The sequence below is a fragment of the Anser anser genome (assembly GCF_964211835.1).
Source record: "Anser anser genome assembly, chromosome: 1".
In the NCBI taxonomy this organism is placed as follows: domain Eukaryota; kingdom Metazoa; phylum Chordata; class Aves; order Anseriformes; family Anatidae; genus Anser; species Anser anser.
This window is the reverse complement of record NC_139720.1, coordinates 173,275,415-173,301,591: the sequence shown is the minus strand read 5'-3', so window position 1 is coordinate 173,301,591 and position 26,177 is coordinate 173,275,415. Positions and strand designations below refer to the sequence as shown.

Genomic DNA, 26,177 nt, shown 5'->3' with positions numbered 1-26,177 from the left:
TTTTTCATAATTGAGGAGATGAAAATTATAATATTTAAATGGTCACACAGAAAATAAATGAAGGAATAAAATTTTAAAGTGAATATTTCAAATACAATGAAAAAAATCTCAGTTATCCATGAGTTTTAGTAATGCACTGGAAATTGAGATATTGTAAGAGACAGAGAGAATCTAATGTTTTCCAAGCTGTTACTTCATCCCTGATAATGATACAAGCTTTTTAAAGAGCAGTAAATAAATACCTATGTTCTATGGTGGATGTTAAAAATAAATAAATAAATAAATAAAATAATCACAATTGCAATGAACAAGCTATTGAATTACTGTGCCTATGATTTTATCAAAGCCAGCAATATTCTGAACAAAGGTCTTATCATATGCTTGCTTCTGTATCATATTAATTGGTTTCTTATCACATTAGCCAACTCCCCTTTCTGTAATAACATACAAAAGACAGTAATATGTTAAAAAATTGATAATACTTTAAGACTTATTAACAACTTTCATGAGATTATCTTCTTCATTTTTATTAGCAGAGTAAAGCTCTCAGATCATCCACTGTCACATACCTTTCATATCATATTATTTTAAATGAAATCATTAAGACAAAAGGAAGGCCAACATTATGATATAAAAGTCTCCCTGTTTAAGTAACTTCCTAAGTACACAAGCTTATATTTTATTACACTAGATCACAGAAAGCATCTCTATTGGCTATATTTCCCTTGTATCTTGTGTATGATGATAGATGATTACACTCTATATGGCAGACAAAAGGTAGCCTTAGCTTCCTCTCATCACAGTGCAGACACTACATTGACTCAGATTCCTAGAACACGTTCATTGAGGTATGAGTCTTGTATTAAGAGGAGGTCATGTCTTCAGTCCTTTCATTCAATATCTTCCTTAAAGAGCTATTTTGTTATCTTGTTAGAAAGGGTAGAAAGGAGGACCCAGGGAAACACAGACCGGTAAGCCTCACCTCTGTGCCTGGCAAGATCATGGAAAAGATCCTCCTGGAAGCAATGTCAAGGCACACGCAAGGCAAAGAGGTGATCCAAGGCAGTCAGCATGGCTTCACCAAGGGTAAATCATGACTGACCAATCTGGTGGCCTTCTATGATGGAGTGACTGCATCAGCTGACAAGGGAAGACTGACCAATGTCATACACCTGGACTTCTGCAATGCTTTTGACATGATCTCACATGACATTCTGGTCTCCAAATTGGAGAGAGATGGATTTGATGGGTGGACCATTCAGTGGATAAGGAGTTGGCTAGAAGGTCACACACAGAGAGTGGTGGACAATGGCTCTATGTCCAAGTGGAGGCCAGTGACAAGTGGTGTCCCTCAGGAATCTGTCCTGGGACCAGTACTGTATAATATATATCTTATCAATGACATAGATAGTGGGATCAAGTGCACCCTCAGCAAGTTTGCAGATGACACCAAGCTGAGTGGTGCAGTCGATACAACAGAAGGAAGGTTTGCCATCCAAAGGGACCTGGACAAGCTTGAGAAGTGGGCCCACGTGAACCTAATGAGGTTCAACAAGTCCAAGTGCAAGGTGCTGCACTTGGACCGGGGCAATTCCAGACATGAATACAGACTGGGAGAACAACTCATCGAGAGCAGCCCTGTGGAGAAGGACTTGGGGGTTCTGGTGGATGAAAGGCTTAATATGAGCCAGCAGTGTGTGCTTGCAGTCCAGAAGGCCAACTGCATCCTGGAATGCATCAAAAGAGCAGTGGCCAGCAGGTTGAGGGTGGTGATTGTTCCCCTCTACTCTGCCCTTTTAAGGCCCCACCTGGAGTAGCGCATCCAGGTCTGGAGCCTGAGCAAAAGAAGAATTTTGATCTGTTAGAGCGGGTCCAGAGAAGGGCCACAAAGATGATCAAGGGGCTGGAGCACCTCTCCTATGAAGAAAGGCTGAGATAGTTGGGGCTGTTCAGCCTGGAGAAGAGAAGACTCCAGGGGGACCTCATTGCAGACTTTCAGTACTTAAAAAAGACATACAAAATATGGAGAGCAACTCTTTTTTTTTTTTTTTTTTTTCAATCAGATAATGACAGAACAAGGGCGAATGGTTTTAAACTAAAAGAAGGGAGATTTAGAATAGAGGTTAGGAAGAAATTCTTCACTCAAACGGTAGTGAGGCACTAGAACAGGTTGCTCAGAGAGGTTGTGGATGCCCCATCCCTGGAGGTGTTCAAAACCAGGTTAGATGAGGCCCTGAGCAACCTGACCTAGTGGGTGGCACCCCTGCCTATGGCAGTGGGTTGGAACAAGATGATCTTTGAGGTCCCTTCCAACCCAAGCCATTCTATGATTCTCTGGCAAAGGAAAAAAAACTGGTTTTACAGTTGTGGCTTGCTCATTTGGATAAGACAAATATTCCAAGTTAAATTTTAAATGAAATTTAAAATTAAACAGCATTTTTAAAGGATACAAGCTGTTAAATTTCTGTGCCCAAACACATCCACATTCATTAAGAAAGTTTAGACAAAATTTAAAAAGGAAGAATTCTTCTCATCGCCGAAGATGCAGATCTATTGTCATTATGTAATGCAAATAGTGCCTAAAGTAAATGGCAGCCCATTCTCCTTGAGAAAAAGTGGTGCCGTCAGTCTCAGGATCTAGCAGAGTATTGGAGGATGAACATAACATCAGGAAAAGCAGATGGATCTAGGAAAGTTTGTATGCATCATTTTTCATTGTGTTATTACTGGGAATTAGCAGTATTTTTATAAAAATTTTTACAGGAGTAAGAAACATTGTAACTGGACTAAAAATAAGTTTGTTTTTATTTTGATTAAACAGTCAGTAAATTCCTGGTTCCTCATAAGGTGCATGTCGTCAGTGAACATAAATTTCACAGGGGACAGCAAAAGATGTCCACTGAAAAATTGTCTATAGAATACCTGTTGCATTTAGCATGTACACTGGATTTATTTAACTAAGCATAAACTCATCTAAGCAAAGTTAAAATCATCTAATCTAAGCTAAGAAGTATAAACTCATCAGCTAAGTGTAAGATCTCCATGGGCTGCAACATTTTGAGATGTAGTCAGGTAGTCAGGGTATTTACTCAACTGACACCCTGAAATAGCTAACGTAGATTAGTTATCACAGGAAATAAATAAATAAATAAATAAATAAATAAATAAATAAATAAATAGAGAGAGAGAGACATTAGATATCCACAACAAGCATAGCTTACTTTCCTTTGGGAAACAAAGGTAGAAAGAATAACTTTTCAAAAGCATAGTCCGGTCTCTTCTTTTCCTCCTAAACGGCAATAATTGCACTTCCTTTTTCTAGAGGAAAAAAATCTCTGCAGTATGCAGTATGTCTTCACCAGAAGAGGTAAAATGTTGCAGATCAAACTACAGTACTGAAAAATGTGGCAGTGACCAATTATCTAAAGTCTCAGCCCTAATTTTTTTTTTCTTTTTTTAGTTAGCTCTGTTAATAGTTGTTCTCTGTAGCATTCCACCCTCTGGACCATTGTTATAATAGGACAGATAAATCTTAATAGGTAATAAACCACCTATGATTCCCTCCCTTACAAATGCATAATATTTGCGTACGCATGAAAGCAGAACTGTACCTCAACACACATTCTAGGCATGACTAACATTATAATGCCCCAGATTTCCTGTTTTTAGAAAGTTTATAGTGTCTCTATTTTCTCCAGCTAGACAATGTTAATTTGGGGTTTAACATGTATTCTCCTAAGAAAAATGCCTTAAAATAGCAAATGGAACAGATATTATATTATATTACTCCCTAGCAGTAACCTGGAAAACAATGGATTAAAGAAACAGAACATAAAGAGACAGAAAAAAAAAAAAAAAGAAAAAGAAAAAAAAAACTTCCAGTGTATATTGGTAGACACAAATTTATAAATTGAAATGAAGATTAAAATAATATAGTTATGAAAAATAAGCATGTAACTTGTAAATTTTCTTCTGAGATAATAGAACGTTTATCTTGACTGTTTCTATAAGCCCTGTTTCTAAGAAAGGAATATAACAGATATACAACAGATATACAAACACATACCTATGCCTACATTAGAATACATATGCCTGTGTATTGTGCAGATGCATATATACATTTACAAATATTTTCATGCAAGCATTCTATTAATTTCAGCAGTTTATTCTGATACTGTCAAAGGACATTATATCAGACACCTCAAATACTATTTATGTAATGTGATCACCTTAAAATTGAAAGCAATGAAGGTATGTGAAGAACAAAAATTAACCAACTTTAACTTCAACTTTTTTATTTATGCAAATTTGATAAGAAAATGGAAGGATCAGTTAAGAGAGCAAGTGATTAAATAGCATAATTTTAGCTTTAGAAATATGTTCAAGAATTACTTGTATTTCACTAAGAGAAAATTAAAGGCACAGTGTTTTTCTAAGGTGTAGTCTAAACATACTTTCAGTACTGAACCTTGCTCAAGTTAGTGTACTTTACTACCTGAGTCATTTTCTACTTCTGATTTAACCTGCCCATAAAGTATCAACATCATTTTTTTGGTCCTATTACAGTCCCAGAGAAGGATGGGTCTCCCCATCTGTTTCCAGATGAATAGTCAAAATATTAGACCATAGAGACATGGGTATAATTAATCTTACCTACTTTAGCAAAACTGCAGTGTAGGCAACAGAGCTTATCATTCTAGTTTCCTTTATAATCAATGGGCAGAAACAGATGCTGTTAGCATGAAATGTATTTGATTTCCTAGATATCTGCTTTAGGATAAGAAAAATTACACCTAGAACTACCTTTTTCTTCTAGATACTGTATTTGGAGAGTAGATAGGTAGTTCAGACATAGATGCTTCCTGTAAGATAAAGACCATCCCTGTTTGCTCTCTGAGTGTACCTACTTCATTTTTACCTATTTTTATTTTTATTTTTATTTTTATTTTTATTTATTTTTATTTTTATTTTTATTTTTTTTATCATATTGATTTCCATAAAATGAAAGATTTAGAGTACTCACTCCTGATAAAGAATAGCTGCAATCAAGATTCTGTTATACTATTTAATAAAAAGTTCAAAAAGAGACAACCACAATGAATCTGAGAGAAACCCAGCCCCAAAGACTCAATAAATGGATTTGTTTAACTTACTCTAAAGTGCCAGCTCCAAATCTCTGCTTTGCCTGATTCACAATTTTGAAAAACCCGTATCACCAGGTATCACCCATTCTCTGAAGTATAACAACCAGCAGGAAAATGTCTGTTCCAAGGTAAACAGGTATTGCTTTCTCCTTGAGGAGTTTCAAAAGTCTTAGTGTTTTTGAAATAAAGATCACAAAATTTAAAAATCTTGGAAGACTTCACAATTAAAAAAAAAAAAAAAAAAAGGTTTTAAGAAAACAAGAGCATTGTGCCAGTAAAGTTCAATAACTGGGTACATCTACCATTTAAAGAGTGAATTTCTCTTCATTATGCTTAACTCCTTGAGCAATACCTGCGATAGAAACATACCAAGGTCTTGGCTTGTCCCTTTGAGCAAGATGGAAGTCAAAGCACTGGAAGTAACTATATAAGGGAGAAAAGTTAATTATATTTAAGTTGACTTTGACTGCCAAGGAAAAAAAGAAAAAAAGAAGGAAAAAAAAAAAAGATTCTCACTCTGGCTCTGCCTTGGATCAGTGTCCAATGTGAACAGAGCCAACCCAGTCACAGGTGCTGAACTCTAAATTTAATTTTAGCTTTCATTATACTCCTCAAAATACTGTGATTAAATCAGTAGACCTCCCATAACTTCAGCTGTAACCTAAAAGGCTCTTAATTGGTCACCAAGGGTGAAGACAATAAGAAATAAGTCCTTTTATTTCCCATTGGAACATTATAAAATACAACAATCAGTTCCAGAGTTCCTCCAAGTTTTTGGCTTCCAATATATGAGTACTTTTTCTCATCTTCCAAATCATTTAACTAGAAAAAAATGTTTCCTTAATCATTTTTTTTCATTTATATAAAATAAAGGAAAATCAATATATTTTATAGCCAACAACAACAACAAAAACAAACAACCCTCCTGTTAGCAATAATTTAGTATGTTACTATACTAAAAGTGTTCTTGACAGCTTTCCATCCTAGTCTAAAGTTGATCTTGAAATCAGTTCTACAGAGAAAAATGATAAGCAGTAGAATACTTAAACCAGCATGGCCTGAGTTCTTCAAAAGTTGCAGTGGCAATATCAGGCAAGGAGAACCATTTAGTCACCAAGTCACTTTGTCATTTGTGAAGATCTTCAAAGGAAAGACTCATGAACCTAGCTTAGTCTTCTAGAAACAAGTTGCATAATCTGAACATATGATCCATTCTGGCTTGGAGTCAAAGGAAATAAATAGTCACTTTGAAATATAGGTTAACTACTCCATTTTAAGATAGAGTTAAATCATTGTCTCAAGGTACCCATCGCCATTGTCAACAGAGATAGCCTAGAAGAACAGCATGACTGAGACAACTAATTGCTAAATATATATGTATTGCACTGTAACTGAGTTCACTGGGAACTACATGCCTAATTGGTGCTTGTGCCATTAAATGATGGAGAAAAGAATCTTACTTCTTTTTGTCGATGTACAAGATACAGCAGAGCAACATTATTACAATTATTTTACATATGGATTCCTCAGACATTCTGTTTCCTCACTCCAGCTTTGTGATGTTTGCTGCCTTTTTAGATCCTTCATTTTAGCCTTTCTAGAATATGAAGGATGGGAAAATTGGAATTGTGCATTCGTAATTCATTTCTGTAAAATACTCAGATTTCAGTGTTTATGTGTTTATTACAAACTGCCTCTGTATATCAAACAGGTATACAAAACAAACAAAAGGAAAAAAATCTTTTCTAACTGCCAAAATATTGTATTTTGGAAAAGTAGCAATATACCTGTCTAAAAGCTAATTTATATACAATATTCTTGTTCCTTTTTTTTTTTTCCTTGCTGCATTAGGTTTTATACTAGCATTTGACTGTCCTTAACATAAAGACTAATTTTCTTATGTAAGCTTTTCTTGTAGTTCCTTACAATCCAGAAAACTACTTTTATGCCCAGTTCCTGGATGGTGCATGGTTGATCTTGTAATCTGTGGATATCTGATTTTTGAACAGTCAGTTGTACTTTTCTCTGATAATAAAATACTTTTGCTCTCTAACACATTTAAAATTAATATTTACCCTTCCTGAACCTTTCATCTTGTACCTGAAACTTTAACATAAGCTGTCCAAATCTTCATCCACCCTTGACTGAGAAGATTAATAATAATTCTTTTTGATCAGAATTACTGTGTTGGCCAGTAATGGTTTCCATGGTAATCATGTGGTAGACAGAGCTGAAGCAGATTTCATCAGTTGTAAAACAGCATTAGAATTATCCTACACTTGTAATTATATCTTAGTAAAACTTTTATATACTGTGGCTCAGAGGCATACAAAAATGACAGTTTTAAATACTGAAAAGCTTCCACAAGGAAAGAAATAATAGTGTCTTCTTCCCTTCTTCTAATAGCTTTTTTTTTTCCTTTTTTTTTTTTTTTTAGGGGTGGGGAGGGGGGTAGGGGAAAGGAAGATACAATAGTATTAAGAATTAGATTATTTTTATAAAAGGAATGAAGTTTGAGGAAGCACAGTTAAGATATACCTGCTATATAAAATGAGACTATTAGCCAGTGTTTCATGTGCTAATGGGAGCAACTCAAACTGCTGCAAGTCTTATGAATTTCATGCCAGAACAAATCATATATCTTCAAAAAGAGTATGTTTAAAAGTGAGGATAGATGTTTCCAGTAGCAAGGACAAATACATTTTCCAATCTCATGTTGTAAACATTTGTTTGTTTGTTTGTTTTTCTGATTATTTCTGTTTGTGTCTTTAAATAAAAATCCTTAGAAAAAAAACAACACAAGATTTTTTATTCCAGAGTCCAGCTGGTACCCTTGGCATAGCAAAATAGCCAGTGTATGATAAGCAAGCCAAACGAATACTTATCTGTATTTTAGTGGCAAACTCAAGAGCTGTTTGTTGCATGTTTAGAATATGAATTAAACTTGAAAAGAAGGCAGATGAAAATTACTGTATATACCCATATATACCATGGCATGGCCTAATTCAAAGGGTAGTGGTACAGTTACAATAATTATTCCTGTAAGCTCTAGATAAATTCAGGAGTGAGAGAAGTGGGAAAAGGAAGGGAATAGCCAAGAGCTCATTAAATATAATTTATTTCTCAGGTGAGAAAGACTGTAGGATATGACTGAATGGGGAGAAAATGCATATTCAGTGAGATTCTAGGATCACAGATTTGGCAGCTCCATCCCTAATGTGAATTTTCAGACTATAGGCCTTGTGTACACATCTGGTTGCTGGCATTTTTATCATATGAAAGCTATAGCTGTACATATCCAAAATCAGAGACTCATTTCTGAAATTATGACCATCTCAGTAACGCATATAGTCAATAACAAGAAGTTACATGGAGGAATGATAATGTAAATTTTTCCTGACTGCAGAAGTTGTTATGAAAAGAGAGAAGAAAGACCTCAAAGTATTGCAACTTTTCAAGTTTGGTATTATAGGAAGTTTAAGACTACTACACTGCATGACAATGGTAATGGAGCAGGCCAGAATACAGTCATAGAATCATAGAACCATAGAATGGCCTGGGTTGAAAATGACCTTAAAGATCATCTAGTTTCAACCCCCCTGCTCTGGGCAGGGTTGCCAACCACTACAGCAGGCTGCCCAGAGCTGCATCCAGCCTGACCTTGAACACCTCCAGGGATGGGGCATCCACAACCTCTCTGGGCAACCTGTTCCAGTGCCTCACCACCCACTGAGTGAAAAAAATTCCTCCTAATATCAAACCTAAATCTCCGCTGTCTTAGTTTAAAACCATTCCTACTTGTCCCATCACAATCAACACAGGTAAACAGGAGTTCCCCCTCCTGATTATACACTCCCTTCAAGTATTGGAAGGCCACAATGAGGTCTCCCTGGAGCCTTCTCTTCTCCAAGCTAAACAAGACCAGTTCCCTCAACCTTTCTGCATAGGAGAAGTAGTCCAGTCCTCTGATCATCTTAGTGGCCCTCAACAGGAACAGTTAGACTCTGGCAATCTCTACCTGTAAATACTGTAATTTTCTGTGATCATTTTTCAACAGGAATCTCACAGAATCACAGAATCATCCAGGTTGGAAGACACCTCCAAGATCACCTAGTCCAACCTCTGACCTAACACTACAAGTGCTCCTCTAAACCATATCACTAAGCACTACATCTAAACGTCTCTTAAAGACCTCCAGGGATGGTGACTCAAGCACTTCCCTGGGCAGCCCATTCCAATGCCTAACAACCCTTTCAGTAAAGAAGTTCTTCCTAATATCCAACCTAAACCTCCCCTGGTGCAACTTTAATCCATTCCCCCTCGTCCTGTCACCGGGCACATGGGAGAATAGACCAGTCCCTACCTCACTACAGCCTCCTTTAAGGTACCTGCAGAGAGCGATAAGGTCACCCCTGAGCCTCCGCTTTTCCAGACTGAACAACCCCAGCTCCCTCAGCCGCTCCTCGTAAGACTTGTTCTCCAGACCCCTCACCAGCTTTGTCGCCCTTCTCTGGACTCACTCGAGCACCTCCATGTCCTTCTTGTAGTGAGGGGCCCAAAACTGAACACAGTACTCGAGGTTTGGCCTCACCAGAGCCGAGTACGGGGGGACAATCACTTCCCTAGCCCTGCTGGCCACATTGCTTCTTATGCAAGCAAGGATGCTCTTGGCCTTCTTGGCCACCTGAGCACACTGCTGGCTCATATTCAGCCGACTATCAACCAACCCTCCTCTGGACCCATTCCAAGAGCTCCACATCCTTCTTGTGCTTGGGGCCACAGGCCTGCATAGCATATTCCAGGTGGGGTTTCACAAGAGCAGAGTAGAAGGAGACAGTCACCTCTCTCTCCCTGCCACCTTTTTAATCCAGCCCAGGACAAAGTTGGCCTTCCGGGCTACAAGCGTGCACTGCTGGATCATGTCCAGCTTCTCATCCAGCAGGACCCCCAAGTCCTTCTCCGCAGGGCTGTTCTTAAGTTCTTCTTCTCCCGGTCTATATAAATACTTGGGATTGCCCCAGCCCAAGTGCAACACCTTGCACTTGAACTTGTTGAACCTCATTAGGTTCTCATGGGCCCATTTCTCCAGCCTGTCCAGGTCCCTCTGGATGGCATCCCTTCCCTCTATTGTATCGACTGCACCACTCAGCTTGGTGTCATCTGCAAACTTGCTGAGGGTGCACTCGATTCCATCGTCTATGTCATTGATAAAGATGTTGAAGGTAACCAGTCCCAAGACTGACCCCTGAGGGACACCACTTGTGACCCGCCTCCACCCAGACATAGAACCATTGACCACAGCCTTTTTGGCTGTGACCAGCCATCCTTTATCCACCTAACAGTCCATCCTTCAAATTTATACCTCTCCAATTTAGAGAGAAGAATGTGGTGCGGGATCATATCAAAGACTTTGAAGTCAGGTGTTGATTTTCTAAAAAATATTACCAGAAACATAAACGTGATTCTAGTTCATAGAGTATAAGTGATCAGAGGTTGCACACCATGAACATGCTTTGCAGTCAGAAGAGATGAGGTGATGGACAAAGAACTGAGCTGAGGAGCTGTAGGCAGATGCTAGCAGGTGGAAGACCCCCACAGCAGGATTTCTCAAGTTCCAGAGTCACGGGTCCAGGGCTGCCAGGTCCTCATTGCTCTCAGGGCTTGGAATATGGAGCCCAATATCCTTGGCTTAAATCATGCTCTTCAACATTTTGGTTAGAGCTTCAGGGAACCTTGCTGCAGGGAAAGGACTCCAAACCTGAAAATCTTCCAAAAGAAGTCTGAGATCTGAACCTCCAAAATGATGCATTAGGCTATGAACAGTTATTTATTCTAATGCTTGTGAAGAAGCAATCATTGTTACTTCTAATTTTCAGGTCTAATCTTGCGTAGAGATGAAGTAGGGATTTGCTATTAGCTTTAGTTCAATGCCCAAGAGACCTGGTCAAATTTGAGGACCTAAATGTGCCTGATACAGTACAACCATTAAATAAATAAATAATGTGAAAAACAGGGCTTTTGGACAAGATTTAGAATACAGCTAAAAATGAATATTATACAAAACAATGTCAAGAGAGGAAAAAAAATGCCACAAGGAAACTGAAATAAAACATCCCATATTACTAAAGGATATAAAGACTTGTAAAATAACTATGATCTTTAAACTTCTGACTGATCCAGTTCATTTGTATGTCCAAACTAAACATTATTACTAATTGATGTTTATTCAATCGCTTACAAAAAATCCTGTAGTCTCAGTTCACTTCCTCTTGGACAGAATTCACTTCCTCTTGCACTAAAAAACTCAGTTGACTTCCTCTTGCACTAAAAACGACATTCTTGTTCATAGTATCAAGAAGGAGGCCATGATCAGACATGGAGAAAACCTGTAAAGAGATTTTGATTGTTTGCACAAAACAGTGTGGTTAGGTTTTTCAGTATAGGACTTTGAAAAATTTTTCAAAAGATATATTTGGTAGCTAATCCAGGATTGATGATAGTTCTTTCCTCAGTAGAAAAGGTGGTTCTTTGTAATATTTCAAGAAATACACAGGATGGAATTCTGTATTTAAATCACTTTCATTATTCAAACTTACTTTTTTAGATGTACCATTTTTGCAAGAGGTAAGGGGCTGTTTACCAGTATTCACAGTATTTGATAAATGTTCTTATCTTTTTAATAGAATATTTTGAAAGTAGTCCCTACTTGGATGGTAGTTACAGACAAACCTACCCTTCATCATGAGCAGTCTCATAAAGTTCAGTATTATTCCTAACAAAACTGAGGTTAGTTGTAACCTTAAATGTCTTTCTGAATCAGAACAAAAGTAATTTGTTTAAGGTAAACTGACAAGACTATAACAGGGACCACTGTACACTAGACTTTAATAAAGGACACAAAGTTTAGAAAAAAAATAGTCAGATGCTTATCATACCATGTGGTTAAGAGAGAGAACATGGAGCAAGCAGGGAAGGAAATAAAATGAATTCCAGATTTGCCTCGTAATTTGCAAATGTTGGGCAATTAACAAATTAAGTTTAATGTTGCAAGGGAAAGCACAGAAGGACAAAAGTGCAACATAATTAGAATTGCATTAAAGCAAGAAGACTGAAGACCTGATTTTGCATCCACTGAAGGCAATAGAAAAGGCAATAGCAAAAATGGCATGCAGGATTTGATCCCTTAAAAAACTGACATATTTCTAAAATACCTATACAATGGCTAGCAGCAGCAAACAGAAACAGATTGTTCAGATGGTGCCAATAGAACACAGAACTACAAGGAAAATCAATCATATATTAGCACAGGGCACAATGTACAGAGTTGTCAAGGACCTCTGGATTGGAATATTTTAGAAGTGAGAAAAAATTAGATTTTTACTTTCTTTTAACCACTTAACAATAACTGAGTTGTAACAGTAGTATCCTGGGGAAATTGAAGAGAATTTTTTCTATGTGGGATTCAACTCACTAAATCTAACACTTAGACAGTTCCTTAGGTTCCTTATACTCAATAAAAGAGCTAGTATTTTTAAAAAATAATCTGATATCCCTATCAGGTACCTGTTTGTTATAAATTACATGAATTATATCCTAGAAAAGCCTACTTCATTGCAGTAACTGAAGAGGGAATCCAGATGACAAGGCAAAGATAGATCAGATAAATCTCATTAAGGACATGTAACCAGTGGAAAAAAAAAAAGCTAGGTACATCAGCTGGTTTACAGCATGAGGACTATTCTTTCATAAGGTTGGCTAATCCCTACTGAAGTTCCTTGAATGGGAACAAGAGACTTAAAGCAACTATAGCATCTATCATGATCTGTATCATACCTAATATCGACTGAGATCTGACAAGAAATTCTATTGTCAGTATGTTCACAGATGAAATGACCTATAACCAAAGGACTCTTTCACTTCTCTGCTTTTTGCACAGAAGAACAATCCTTTCCACGATTTCACCTACAACAAAACTTCAGAGCAGCCATTTGCATCATGACAAGAAACATGCTAATCACTGATTTCACTTTTAGGGGATGCCTGACCAATCTGATCCCTTCCGTGATGTGGCATACTTTGACTTTAGCAAGGCATCTGTCACAGTCTCCAATAGTATATCCAAACTGATGAGCTATGGACTGGATAAGTGGACAATCAGGTGGATGACAAATTGGCTGGACTGTTGATCTCAAAGACCCAGCAGTGCTCAGGAGTAAATTCAAAGACACAGCAGTGCTCAGAGTCAACTAGCAATATTATTGAAACAAATACTGTTAAATGACTTTATTAACAACCAGGATGAGGAGGGAGAGAACTGTCTCAGCACATTTGCAGATGATAGAAAACTGGGAGGAACAAATGATATAAAACTGTGAGGAACAGATTATATGCTTGAAGGCAGGGCTGCTGCTCAGAGGGACCTGGACGTGTGTGAGGAATGGGCTGACAACAACCTCATGAGTTTCAGTAAAGTGTAAAATCCTGCATCTCTAGGGAATAACCCCATGCAGGATGTTGGTAAGATAGAAAGCAGCATGAAGGAAAAGAATCCGAAGATTCTGGTGGACCAATTAAATGTGTCAACAGTGCACACTTGCAGCAAAAATAGTCAACCACATCCTGGTCTAGGTTAGTGGAAGTATAATCAGCAGATCCAGGAAAGCAATCCTTCTTTATTATGCAGGTATTAAGCGAGACCACATCTAGAGTGCTATGTCCAGTTTTGGACTTCCCAGCACAAGACACTGACACAATGAGGGAGACTATGTTGTGGTTTAAGCCCAGTAGGCAGCTAAGCATTACACAGCCACTTGCTCACTTCCCTCTGCTTAACTGGATGGGGGAAAGAGAATTGCAAGGGCAAAAGTTAGAAAAAGTGGGTTGAGGTAAAGGTTAAACAAGAATAAATAAATAAACACACCCAATGGAAAAAAACAAGTGATGCAAAACACAGTTGCTCGCCACCAGCTGACCAGTCCCTGAGTGATGGCAGCCCTCCCACCCCTCAGCCAACTCCCTTCGGTTTTATTGTTGAGTTTGACACCATACTTATCATATTATTCCAGTTACTGAGCATACTCAATGCATAGTATTCCTTTAACCAGCTTGGGTCAGCTGTCTTGGCTGTGTCCTCTCCCAGCTTCTTGTGCATGCCCAGCCAACTCCCTAGCAGGCAGCTTGAGAAACAGAAAAGACCATGACTCATTGTAAACACTGCTCCACCATCAGTGTATTATCAGCACTATTCTCACTACAAATCTGAAACATAGCAGCATGCAAGCTACTATGAAGAAAATATATCCCAACCAAACCAGGACAGTCTAGAAGAGGCCACCAAGCTGGTGTTGGGGATAGAACACACAGTGTACAAGGAGAGGCTAGAAAAGACTGCACAGCCTTTTCAACCTTTAGAGGGGAAAGCTTGGTGGAAACCTCATTGCTGTCTTCACATACATAGTGGCAAAGCACAAAGAAGGTGGAACCAGTCTTCTTGAAGGTGCATAGTGATTGCTGCTCTCGAGAGATTTTGCTGCAATGGACACAAGTTCAAAGAATTATAGAATATCCCAAGTGGAGCAGTGGTTCAGACAGAAGACCTCCAGAAGTCCTTGCCTACCAAGAAGATTTTCTGACTCTGTGGTTCCATTAAAAAGTTAGAAACTTTTCTTTGATACTTGCCACATGATTTTGTTTGGATTCTCAAGCTATTTGATGATAGCCGTATCCTGGGCTTCATCAAAATAAATGTGACCAGCAGGTCAAGGGAGGTGATTCTCCCCCTCTGCTCTTGTGAGACCCCACCTGGAGTACTGCATTCAGCTCTGGGGTTCCCAGCACAGGATAGGATGGATATGGACCTATTAGAATGAGTCCAGAGGAGAGCCACAAGGATGAGCAAGGGGCTGGAGCACCTCTCCTACAAAGACAGGTTGAGAGAGCTGGTGCTGTTCAGCCTGAAGAAGAGAAGGCTCAAGGGAGACTTTATAGTGGCATTCTCATACCTAAAGGGGGCCTACAGAAAAGCTGAGGAGGGACTCCTTTGTCAGGGAGTGTAGTGATAGGACAAGGAGTAAAGGTTTTATACTAAAAGAGGGTAGATTCACATTTGAGATTAGGAAGAAATTCTTTCCTCCTAGCATGGTGAGGCACCAGAACAGGTTGCTCAGAGAAGCTGTGGATGCCCCCTTCCTGGCAGTGTTCAAGGCCAGGTTTGATGGGGTTTTGAGAAACCTGATTTAGTGGGAAATGCCCCTACCCATGGCAGAGGTGATTGGAATTAGATAATCTATAAGGTCCCTTCTAACTCAAATCATTCAGAAACCTGATTTAGTGGGAGGTGTCCCTATCCATGGCAGGGGTGATTGGAATTAGATAATCTTTAAGGTCCCTTCAAACTCAAACCATTCTATGATTCTATGATTCTATGATCACTACCCTTGTTCTTTCCTCTGATTCACTTTGCCCTCAAAGAAAATATTTAATTATTAAAATTTAAATACATTTTTCCTCCACCTATCTCAGTAGAGTGCATGTATGACAGAAAGAATGCAACCTAGATTTCAGGTTTACTAAAAAATACAAAATAATATATAAAAAAAAAGAGCTTTGCTATGAATTCAAGAAAGTTAGCCTCTCCCTTTGCAACTGAAATATATTTTTTCTTTAAAGAGTGTGTTATTTTAGTCATTTTCTAGATTCAGAGTGTTTATTAACTTCTCTTTAAACTTCTCTCTACAAACCTGAAAGCCACAAATTTAAATATATATATATATATATATATAACAATAATAATGAGATTCATCATGAGGGCTCGTGACGAGAAAACAATTAATGGTTTAAGAGAAATTCTCTCACTAGAAAGGTAGGATAAAATGTCTGCTAATCCAGATACCTCACAGAACTTTGACCAAAAAGCAACTACAGCTTTATTTTAGTTGGACTAGGCTGTACACTCCTTAATAAAAATAAAACGTACAAAAGTCAATAAATAAAAAGCACACAGCTATATAACATTTGCCATAGATATCTGTTTCCTGTGAGCATTGTGTGTTCTGATGATAATGTACTGTCCTGCTTCTGAAGGCAGAGAAAACCATGAAAGCTATTGCTGTTTACAACATCTAGTAAAGGTAAAACCACAAGAAAAAATCCCAGTCAAGTCTGTCCCTGGATTAACAGCTGAGTTATGCAGACAGTCTAAAATCCTTAAAGTTAAGAAATAAAAAGAAGAAATTTTATATATTCTGGCTTTCAGCAATGTAGACAAATTCATATTTAGTTCAGATAAGGGCACTTCAAAGAAAGGAGTTAAAGAGGCATACTGGGAATGAAGAAAAATAAACTTGACCCAGACTTAAGGAACCATTAGAGCATCATAGCCAGAGGGAAATAAGCATTTAGAAACAGGTCTATGAAGAAAGATTTATTCAGGAATGTAGCAGACAGATACATGGAAAACTTTATTTGTAGAGCCAGCAATGTGTTACAAAGGATGAATTCCTATGTGATCTTGTTTTAAAGTGGTTGTCCGTTGCAAATAAGCTAACAGATTTCATCTACAGTACAGTAGAGTAAGGTAGCACTGTTTAAAAAAAAAAAAAAAAAAAAAAAACTTTTAAAATCTTGTCTTGCAAACTGCCAGAGAATGTCACACTTTTGGTAGTTTAGTCTATCTTACCAGCCTATTTTCAATTTCTATCATCTATTCAACTTTGTGACAGCAGAGAGGAGCTTAATACAAAGAAATTAGGCAGTGAAGACAATCCCTTTAAGGCACCTCAGAAAGAATTGTGTGTTTGTATATTAGGGATAAACTGGATGAGTATCTGTTCCTCTCAGTAAAATCTTGTAAGCTTGGTTTAAATACAAAAAGGTACAGTAGGTATTTGAATAGGAATACAGTCTGCTTTTCTAAGAACAATCACAGGGATAGCTGCTGAACTCAATGATTTCAAAAATGATAACTGTTTTCTGGAGCTATTAAATAGTCAAAAGAACCTGAAAATAGTAAGGATTGTAACAACAGTTTGATAATTCAGTCCTTTAAACAATGGAAGTTACAGTTTCAAGATTTATATAGATTTGTATAACTTAGAATAGAGAATAAAAATATGCTTTCTCAAAACCAGATCTCTTGTCTTCCTTGAAATAGTAATCTTGAAGTAGCTGCTAATAACCAGTGTAACTCACTGCCTTTTTTAAATTTTTTTTTACACTCAATTTAATACGATAAAGGTGAAACACCCGTATAACTTAGCATTATGAGCATCAGAAATTAGCATTTTTTTTTCTTCTTTTTCTAGTTCTTTTCTTCCCCCATCCCTTCCCTTGTTTCTTCCTTGTCCTTTCTTTTATAAAAATGGATCTCCAGCATGCACTAATTTGTATTCCTTTGTTCTTAGTCATATACCTTTATGTATCATTATATTCCACTTCTCTTCTGCATGCTAATACTGAATAGAATGTCTCTTTTAGGCCTCCTGATTTTTTTCATGAACACACTTTCCTAAGCCCATTAGATAAGATCAGGTCAAAAGATAAGATCAAAAGTACTTGTAGACAGTTTACCACTCTAATCTTTCCTGAAGCATCTAGCTTGCAAATATGAACAAGAGCTTTTTTTTTTTTTTTTGGAAAATAACAACATAAACTGGAAAGTAGTTCATTGGGAACTGCAATTGGGTCCTGCAAAGAAATTTGATAATATATGTATACATATTTTAATTTTTGCAAAGGTGCTGAATCAAAAAAAATGTTGCATTCATAATTGCTTCTGCAAAAAAAAACCTCAAGTCCTCAAATCAGCAATCTTCAGTTATGTCACTCAAAGAAAGTCATCACTTGGGAGTCACACGCATATTTTGTTATCCTTTTAATTCATCTGAAAAGAGAGAGAACTCACAGCAAAATAGAAATGCTTTCTTTTAACCAAGTGTGACAAGCTAACAAATAGCTGACCTCTGTCACCACAGATCCAGATTGCTTTACACTCTTTAATAATTTTATCCTTTCAAAATATTTGTTTTTAATATTTGTATTTTGATGATGGAAAATTTAGGCAAAGATAGACCAAACAGTGCACAAAGTCCATTGCAAACAGAATATAATTTGAAGCAGAAAGACCATAAAAATCTGGTTAATAACCTAGTACTGCAAGGTTTTGCCCAGAAAGCTTTATATCTGTCTCAAGTTCTGCTATTGCTCAGAACCAGGGACTACTCAGGGAGGCTACTTTAGTTAATCTGAGCATTTCAGTATCTTTTTTACACTTGAAGTCCATTTGAAAGTCAGAAATGGACCTGCATTTGAGATCTCTAAGGGACCTTATCTGATAGACTCGTCTGATCCACGGACAACACTGAGTTTCCTGCAGAGGCAGCTTCTGGACAATGTTTTTTTTTAAAAAAATAAGGAAAAGTTCAGGCAAGCATAAGAAGCAGGGCAACCTTTTTCAAGAAGAGAGAGAATCAACAGGAAGGAAAGAAAAGGGAAAAATCAAGATATAACTAAATAACCATGGTTTAATGAGTTACCACTAAGCAGCTGAGCATGGCAAATTGATGCATCTAGATGATTCCTGTATCTCGTAATTAAACTAAGAAGTGGTTATACTGAATTAAAACAAACAAACAAACATACAAAAAGGCTTAGAAATTATGAAATTTGAGGAATAATTAGAAGAAAAGAACCTGCAACCTTCCACCCCACCCTTCGTTGTTGCTGAGCACATGCTGGTATGATGAATTTGCAACTTTCACATAACGCAAATATATTTACAGTAAGTAATAGTCAATCATTCAATAAGGTATACTAGATAGGTTAGCAGAGATAAGGAGTACATTTTCTGCAGCATAACTAAGTACAAATAATACTAAAGCTAGCTGGCATTAGAAGTAAATTAGATAATTATTTCTTTAAAAGAAATGTTCTTTACTGAAAACAAGTTTTCATTCTCTAAATGGTTTGTTGGCTTGTTTGAAGTTTCAAAGAAAGACCTATTTCAATGTTGATCCCATGAAATTTTAATGCAAGGGATAAGAAAGCAAATCAAGGAAACAGCAGGGAATTATTTTTGCATTGCCCCGTCACTTTGTCAGCTCTGATAAGCACACGAACTCATGCTAAAAGCAGTTCCAAATCCATAAGCTGTGAGTTCATTGACAAGAAATCAGGAAATTCGAAAAATAATACACATAATTTTTGGTGTCTGTCATCCTTCCTGGTAGTACATGGTCTTTCAGCTCTGTACAGTGCAAGAGTCTGAGCAATGACACTACAAGACCAGCTCATTGCACCCTTATTCCAAGAGACACGGGACAGATGTTTCCAGCTACTACCAAAAATACATGTAGTAATTATTCATTTAGCCCATAGTACACTTAACATTTAGAAAGCAGCAGCTTTCTCTTTCACACATAAAAACTCCAAAATCCATGAGCTATAAACTAAGAATCATCTTTGTTGCTAAATTAGATCAACTCCAAACACCCTGTACATATTGCATTCATGCAATCATATCAAAAAGGAAGTCTAACCTCTTCACAATTGCAGTACAGAGCATATTTTCAATGGACAGCCATTTTTACAGTCCTGTTGGTCTGTGTTTACAGCATGTAACACCATTACTTCAATTATAATAGCTCTGGCTCTTTGTGACCTGCTTCCCTGAGGCTTAGCAGTCACAGGAGTTTAATCTGGTTTTCTGAGTTTTGATTTACTCCAAGTTCCAGTATCTTTACTTTTATGCAAGTTTCCTAGGGGCTGTGCACTAGAGTGGATACATGCACAACCTCTCATCTTCTTTTAATTCATGCATAAACTCAGACCAAAATAAAACCTTAGCCTTTACAAAGCTCAGTTACTACAGGAAAATGATGATAAAGTCACAAAATCAAACTATACTATATTTTACTATACTATATAGTATACTATATATACTATACAATATGGTATACTATATACTATACTATACTTTACTACATATAAATCTGGAAAACAAAAATCCTCTGCGATTTTCAAAGAGAGATAATTTGGCAACTGTGAGCCTCTGGGATTGAGACCCAGCCTACCAGCTTCCCTCCAAATATTTGCTGAAAGGAGGAAACAGATTCAAAAATCCACTGTTTGTTTGGGAGGATGGAAAATGTGGGATATCTCATTCCCCATTAACATTACTATAATCTCAGTGGGAAATGAAATAGTTCCTCTACCTTGAGAAAAAAGCTCTAGGTAAAAGCCTGAGCTATTTCACCCACAGCTCACAAAAAAATAAATAAAATAAAATAAAATAAAATAAAATAAAATAAAATAAAATAAAATAAAATAAATAAAGTAAAATAAAATAAAATAAGGTAAAATAAAATAAAATAAAGTAAAATAAAATAATAATACTATATGCTGTTATACATACAAGTATTCCTAGTACCTCTATTACAACAAATATATAACAGCTTTCATTGTTCAAAGACAATAAAAAGAATAAAAAATCCTATTAACAATTTGAGACTAAACTTGGGATACACTGTAGGTGCATATTTATTTAAAAGAGGTGTATTATATTAAGTGCCATTAGGATCATATTTTAAGTCTCACAGACCCACTTAATCGACTATATGGATATTGCTGGCTGAAGTCATTCTTACTTTACACATACTATAATCCAGTTGGATTATCTGCAGGCATGATTTAGCTGGTGATAGAATCAGTTGCAAATAAAATGGTCCATCTCATTAGATGATCCCTTTAGTTGTACCCAGGGATAATTGTTTAATTCTTGATTAAGATAAATGAAAAAGAAAAAAATAAATATAACTAGTAAATCTCCTGTAAATTTGGCAGGCATTTTCATGATAGTAATTACAATGAGGAAAGCTTCTTTCAAGTGAGTGTCACTTGAGCTAATGTGATTTTTTTTCCTTACATAGTGATCATCCACTCATCTTCCTATAACCTCCATTTTTAAAGACTTCTCATTACTCTTTTGATTCTTTATGTATCTCTTCTGTTCTATACAAAATGCAATTTTATGCACCATATACTTAGGTATTTTAATAACATTCTGCAAAGCCAAGAAAATTATTAGTGTCTCAAACAAATGCATACATTATGCATTGTATTTGTTTCTCCTGCAAGTCCTCTAAAACAAATTTTAGACAATCCTCTTTCTTCAATAACAGTAAACTAAGCTAGTCCAATTAGCGTCACTGGGTATCAGTACAGTATTAATTTCCATTACCTACTCTTGCATGAGATGATATGGTGATGATACAAAAATAGTATTACAGAAAAATGTGTTGTCTAGCTGAAAATGCTGTTAATTGTAATACTATTGCCAGTGGGGAAAAGTTTATTGAATACTGCTATGGTAATTCTTTTAGTCAAAGGCAATATAATTGTTATTTAAATACATATATATATATGATGATGAATTCATTTTCTATATCTTCCTCTCCCACAGTTCACTTGCGTGGGCTTTGTTTAAAGAAAAATAAGTATGTACTCCAAAATGAGACTCGGTAATAACAGAGACAGACAGAGCAAATACATTCTAATACATGTGAAAATGAACATACTTCATTACCGTTAAGAAAAGGTATCTTAATTACCGTGTACACAGACATTCATCACAAAGTTAATATTAAGACCCTTTTCTCAATAAATAAATAAATAAATAAAATGAATAAATAAAATGAAAAGTTTAATAGTATTTTAAAATAAATGCAAACATTTGAAAGTTATAATTTCAAAGAATTTCAAAGAGTTTGATTTAACTTAAATTTCATATGTAAACAGTGGGCTGACTTGAGTACTAATTAAAGATACAGATGAGCAGTTTTAGAAAAAGAGAGTCAAAATGCATTAATACAAGCCTTTGTAAATAATCATTTGTAAGAAAAAAAAAAAAAAACGTATTTAGAAAACAAATAACTGATAAGGTATTCCACTCCCCTTTTCTTTCCTTTCTTTTCTATTAATGAATTTTCATATGTTTCTACAGCTGACTTAAAAATGAAGAACTTTTGTTAATGCATCTGGATTTATTCTTTCGGGATTCAGTGGCAGAGTGCTTCAATTTCCCTAGCTGATGAAGTAATTTCCTCCTCCTTGGTCAACAGCAGCCTGTGTATTATGTTTTTAGGAACAGAAAAATTATTCTGTCTCTGATTATTGGTTATTATGAATAACTTTAGCTGAAGGTCTTATCATTTTGCAATGCAGTAAGTCCTCAGCAAAACTAAGTATATTAATAAGGGCTAAATCTGTTAGTGAATCCTTTTTATGCAGCACTCTACCTAAGTGTTCTCAGGGTAGCATGTACCTTACTTCAAATATTCAGTATAAATAGTAGTAATGAAATGGATAACAGCATGCATTTCTTCCTTTATAACAATTCTGTTGTCTCTTACACAAGGAATCCTTTTATTTTAAAAAGTTTTTTGTTGTTCTTGGTGGTGTATTTTATTTATTTTTATGATTTTTATTTTTATTTTTAAAGTATTTTAAAAAGTTAAGGCCAGATTATAAATACAAGGTGTTCATTTTCCTCAAAATATATTCTGTACTAGAGGTCCTGTAAACGAACCTTCATACCATGACATCACTAGCAATGTAGTACTATATTCTCCTAAAGAATTTGGATATTGAAAGAATTAATACTGCATTTGGTTTATGAATCCTATAATAAGTATTTCAGGATCATACATTTATGAAAAAGAATGCTATTCTTCCCCTTTGATTATTAATAGACATAGATATATTATAGCTTGTATGTAACTAGATTAATAGTATCAATAGATACTATCAATAGAAAACAAATCATAAGTGTTGCTTATTAGAGAGAAGTAACTACCATATGCGAAATGCCAATAAAGAGCACAGGCATACCTGTGAAGAGGGAAAAAATTATTTTTTAGATATTTTTTGTATCTCTTTCAGTTTGACTGAACAAGAAAACACTTACTCACTGAATTGTTAGACTCCCATCCTCCTGTCCTGGTAATCTGCTGACTGTGCCCTTGGAAGAATGTGTTGGAGAATTAATATTATTTTTATTATTATTATTAATTATATTATTATATATAATTATTATATAATTATTATATAATTATTATATATAATTATTATACTTACAATAATATACAATTATAATATAATTAATAATAATAATAATAATATATTTTTAACTTCTCTGCTTAACCTTCACAGCATTTGCTTATGGCATTGTATGTAAACACAGGTCTTAAATAAGATGTGTTGCTGGAAGGATAGTTAAGTGCAGTATTAAGCAAATATTCCTCAGTCCCTGAGAAAGTGCAGGTGGGAGTGAGTGGATAGAAAGCTATATTTTTCAAGCACACACACACACACACACACACATGTAAAAATAAATCTTGAGCAGAAATTACAGATAATTAGCTGACAGGCAGAAAGAAGTCTCTTGTTTTGATGTCAATTTCTCCAAGTGGGCTCTAAATCTAATTTATTTGATGCCATAAAAAATAAACAATTGCAATCTATCAAGTTTTCTGTAGATTTGATTTATTATTTCTTTGTATGGTGGTACAGAGTACTCTCCAGAGTTTCTAAGTGGGACCACATATCCAAGATATTTTGCAAATTTATGAGGAGACATGCCTTTGATTAATATTTTGACTAATATTACCTACATACACAAAACAGACAAGGAATATAAATATAGGTGGTAACAGAATTTAAACAAATTGTTCAAAGTCTTATAATGGGTCAGTGGCAGAATTATTAAGATAATTCAGGATTGCTTAGCCCTACCTCAAAGGTTTCCATCTGTGCTACCTGTTCTTTTCGCTGGATAAAATTGTGAGCAAAGACATCAGGGGTCTATAGCCCTTGTTTTAGTGAGGATGGGAGTTTTACTCTAGTAAGAACTGCAGGACCAAGAGAAAACAGTAACTATTGAAGCTGCACTATGGTGCTCACAAACTCATTTATCCTGTTGATGAAGGACTTACAAACCCAATTTAAATTACCAGGCATTTGAATAGAAATTGGACATTCAAAAATTTCTGATTATTTTATAGATTGATGAAACAATTGATTTACTGAAAGAAAACATAGGTTAGAGTCAGAAAATCAAATGCCTTTGCAACACCCCCTTACACAAGGGTTCACTCAAATATGGAGACCAATTTTTTTTTTTTACTTCAATTTACAAAATATTGACAAATTTTGATTTGCATTGGCTAACATGGCAGAAGAGTCCTGTTTAGCTGCACAGCCATGGAAACATGAAAATACAGTTATTTGCCTTTACTGAAATTCAATGAAGGATTCAGAAGATTGCAGGCTTATATTGTGCTCATCTGCCAGAGAGACAGGAAGATGAAAATACACTTTTATGGCATTTACCTGTTTTAAAACGTTATTCTGTTGGGAGATAATAAAGTACTCAACATTTATTTTTATTTTTTTTTATTTACTCTTAATTAACTCAGCTGTAAGGGTATATATTTTCTGTTTTCCTACCTATTTGTGATACTGACTACTAGACCAGTTCTGCAGACAGTACAAAATGAGCACTTCAGCTCTGACATCTTCCTATCCTTCTAATGAGATTTTACAAAAAATTAATGCAGACATGCAATCAGATTGTAACTAATTCCTGCAACATTGCTAACTCTTTTCATATAGATTACCACATGTAATATACTATTAAATATACATTACTAAGCAGCAAGAAGATAATTAAACAATCTGTAATATCAAGGAAAAAGAGCATCATTACTTGTTATCCTGCTTTCATGCCACTGAAGGAGAGATGTAAACATAAAAGTAAGTGTATTAATTTTAGACTGACTAATTTCTTTGTAATTTGCAATAGAAAATGCACTAAATTTCTGTGCCTTGTCTACCATTTCCCTTTGTTTCTTTCCACTGCCCTTCTGAACACAGTTAAGGTTCAAATGAGTAAGTTTCATATATTTATTCCATTTTAATTTAAAAGACAGTTGAACACAATAAAGCCACATCAAGAGAAAATTATGGTAAAACTTTTATTCACTCTGAAATGCTATCTGAAGACTGTTCTACTGAAAAAAATGTGACTTGCCAGTGATATGACTCCATTTTGTACAGTACCTAAACACAACCAATGTGCCCTCCCTCCCCAACGTTGACACACATTTGGACCCTGTTTCTTAATATTCAGCTATTCAGCTTAACAAAGAATTCACCTAGTATATACTCTCTTATACTGCATTCTCCGTGCAGTATATAAATTAACAAAATAAATTTCCAGGCTACCAAGAATATCTGAATAATCTGTGTTTCAGATGATGACTTGTAACATCTACTGTCAAAACCCCAATATTTTATTTAGACTAATGAAGTAACTGAATGTGAAACTAAAGCAATATTTTTCAATTACTGTAGCTAATGATTTAGGAGAAGCAGAAGAACATCCCGATCTTCACACTTTTTTTTTTTTTTTTTTTTTTCTGGACAGTATTGTATGCTTAGTATTTATACTTAGTACAAATTTACAATCCTGCTGTATACTGGGTACAAGTGAATCAGTCTCCTTTAAGGGGTTGCCTACATGGATGGACTGACCTACAGCAATATGTTCCATCCAGCTGATTAACGTAGTAATGCAAATGCTCAGAGGGTTCTGCTCAATGGAAGGCTGCTTGCCACACCACTAAGTACAGTTGTCTGCAAGTATTTAAGTGCAGTGAAGAATGGATGAAAAGGAAAATCAAATAATTATTGGTATTTTATATGAATTGAAGACAAAGCATATGGCTTTTTGGTGATACCTCTATAACTGTTCATACTGGTAGGCTCTGACATTATCAAAAACTCTGTATTTTAAAATGGCAAGAAAAATCTAAGGTGTCTTTATTCAGCTATTCTTGTAGTTTTGACAACTACTCTCCTCAATATGAAAGTCTGGAATTAGCTCAATGAGACTATAAACAGACTACCATTTACAGTAATAGAATTAGTATATGGATGCTTAAATGGGTATTAAAACATTTTAAATTAATTTACTGTGTC

The 26,177-nt window shown here is 35.8% G+C and overlaps 1 protein-coding gene across 8 annotated transcripts in view; it reads right to left on the bottom strand.

The window, feature by feature from the left end:
• The window catches only part of PCDH9 (protocadherin 9), an 803,467-nt gene that overhangs the window by 197,293 nt on the left and 579,997 nt on the right, over nucleotides 1-26,177 (bottom strand). The window contains exon 4 of one of the 8 annotated variants that reach the window (XM_083820656.1): nucleotides 23,104-23,157. The exons of the other annotated variants lie outside the window; for them this stretch is intronic. Coding sequence (XP_083676782.1) covers nucleotides 23,104-23,157 — 54 coding nt within the window. The remainder of the gene's footprint in view (nucleotides 1-23,103; nucleotides 23,158-26,177) is intronic. 8 annotated transcript variants of the gene reach the window in all.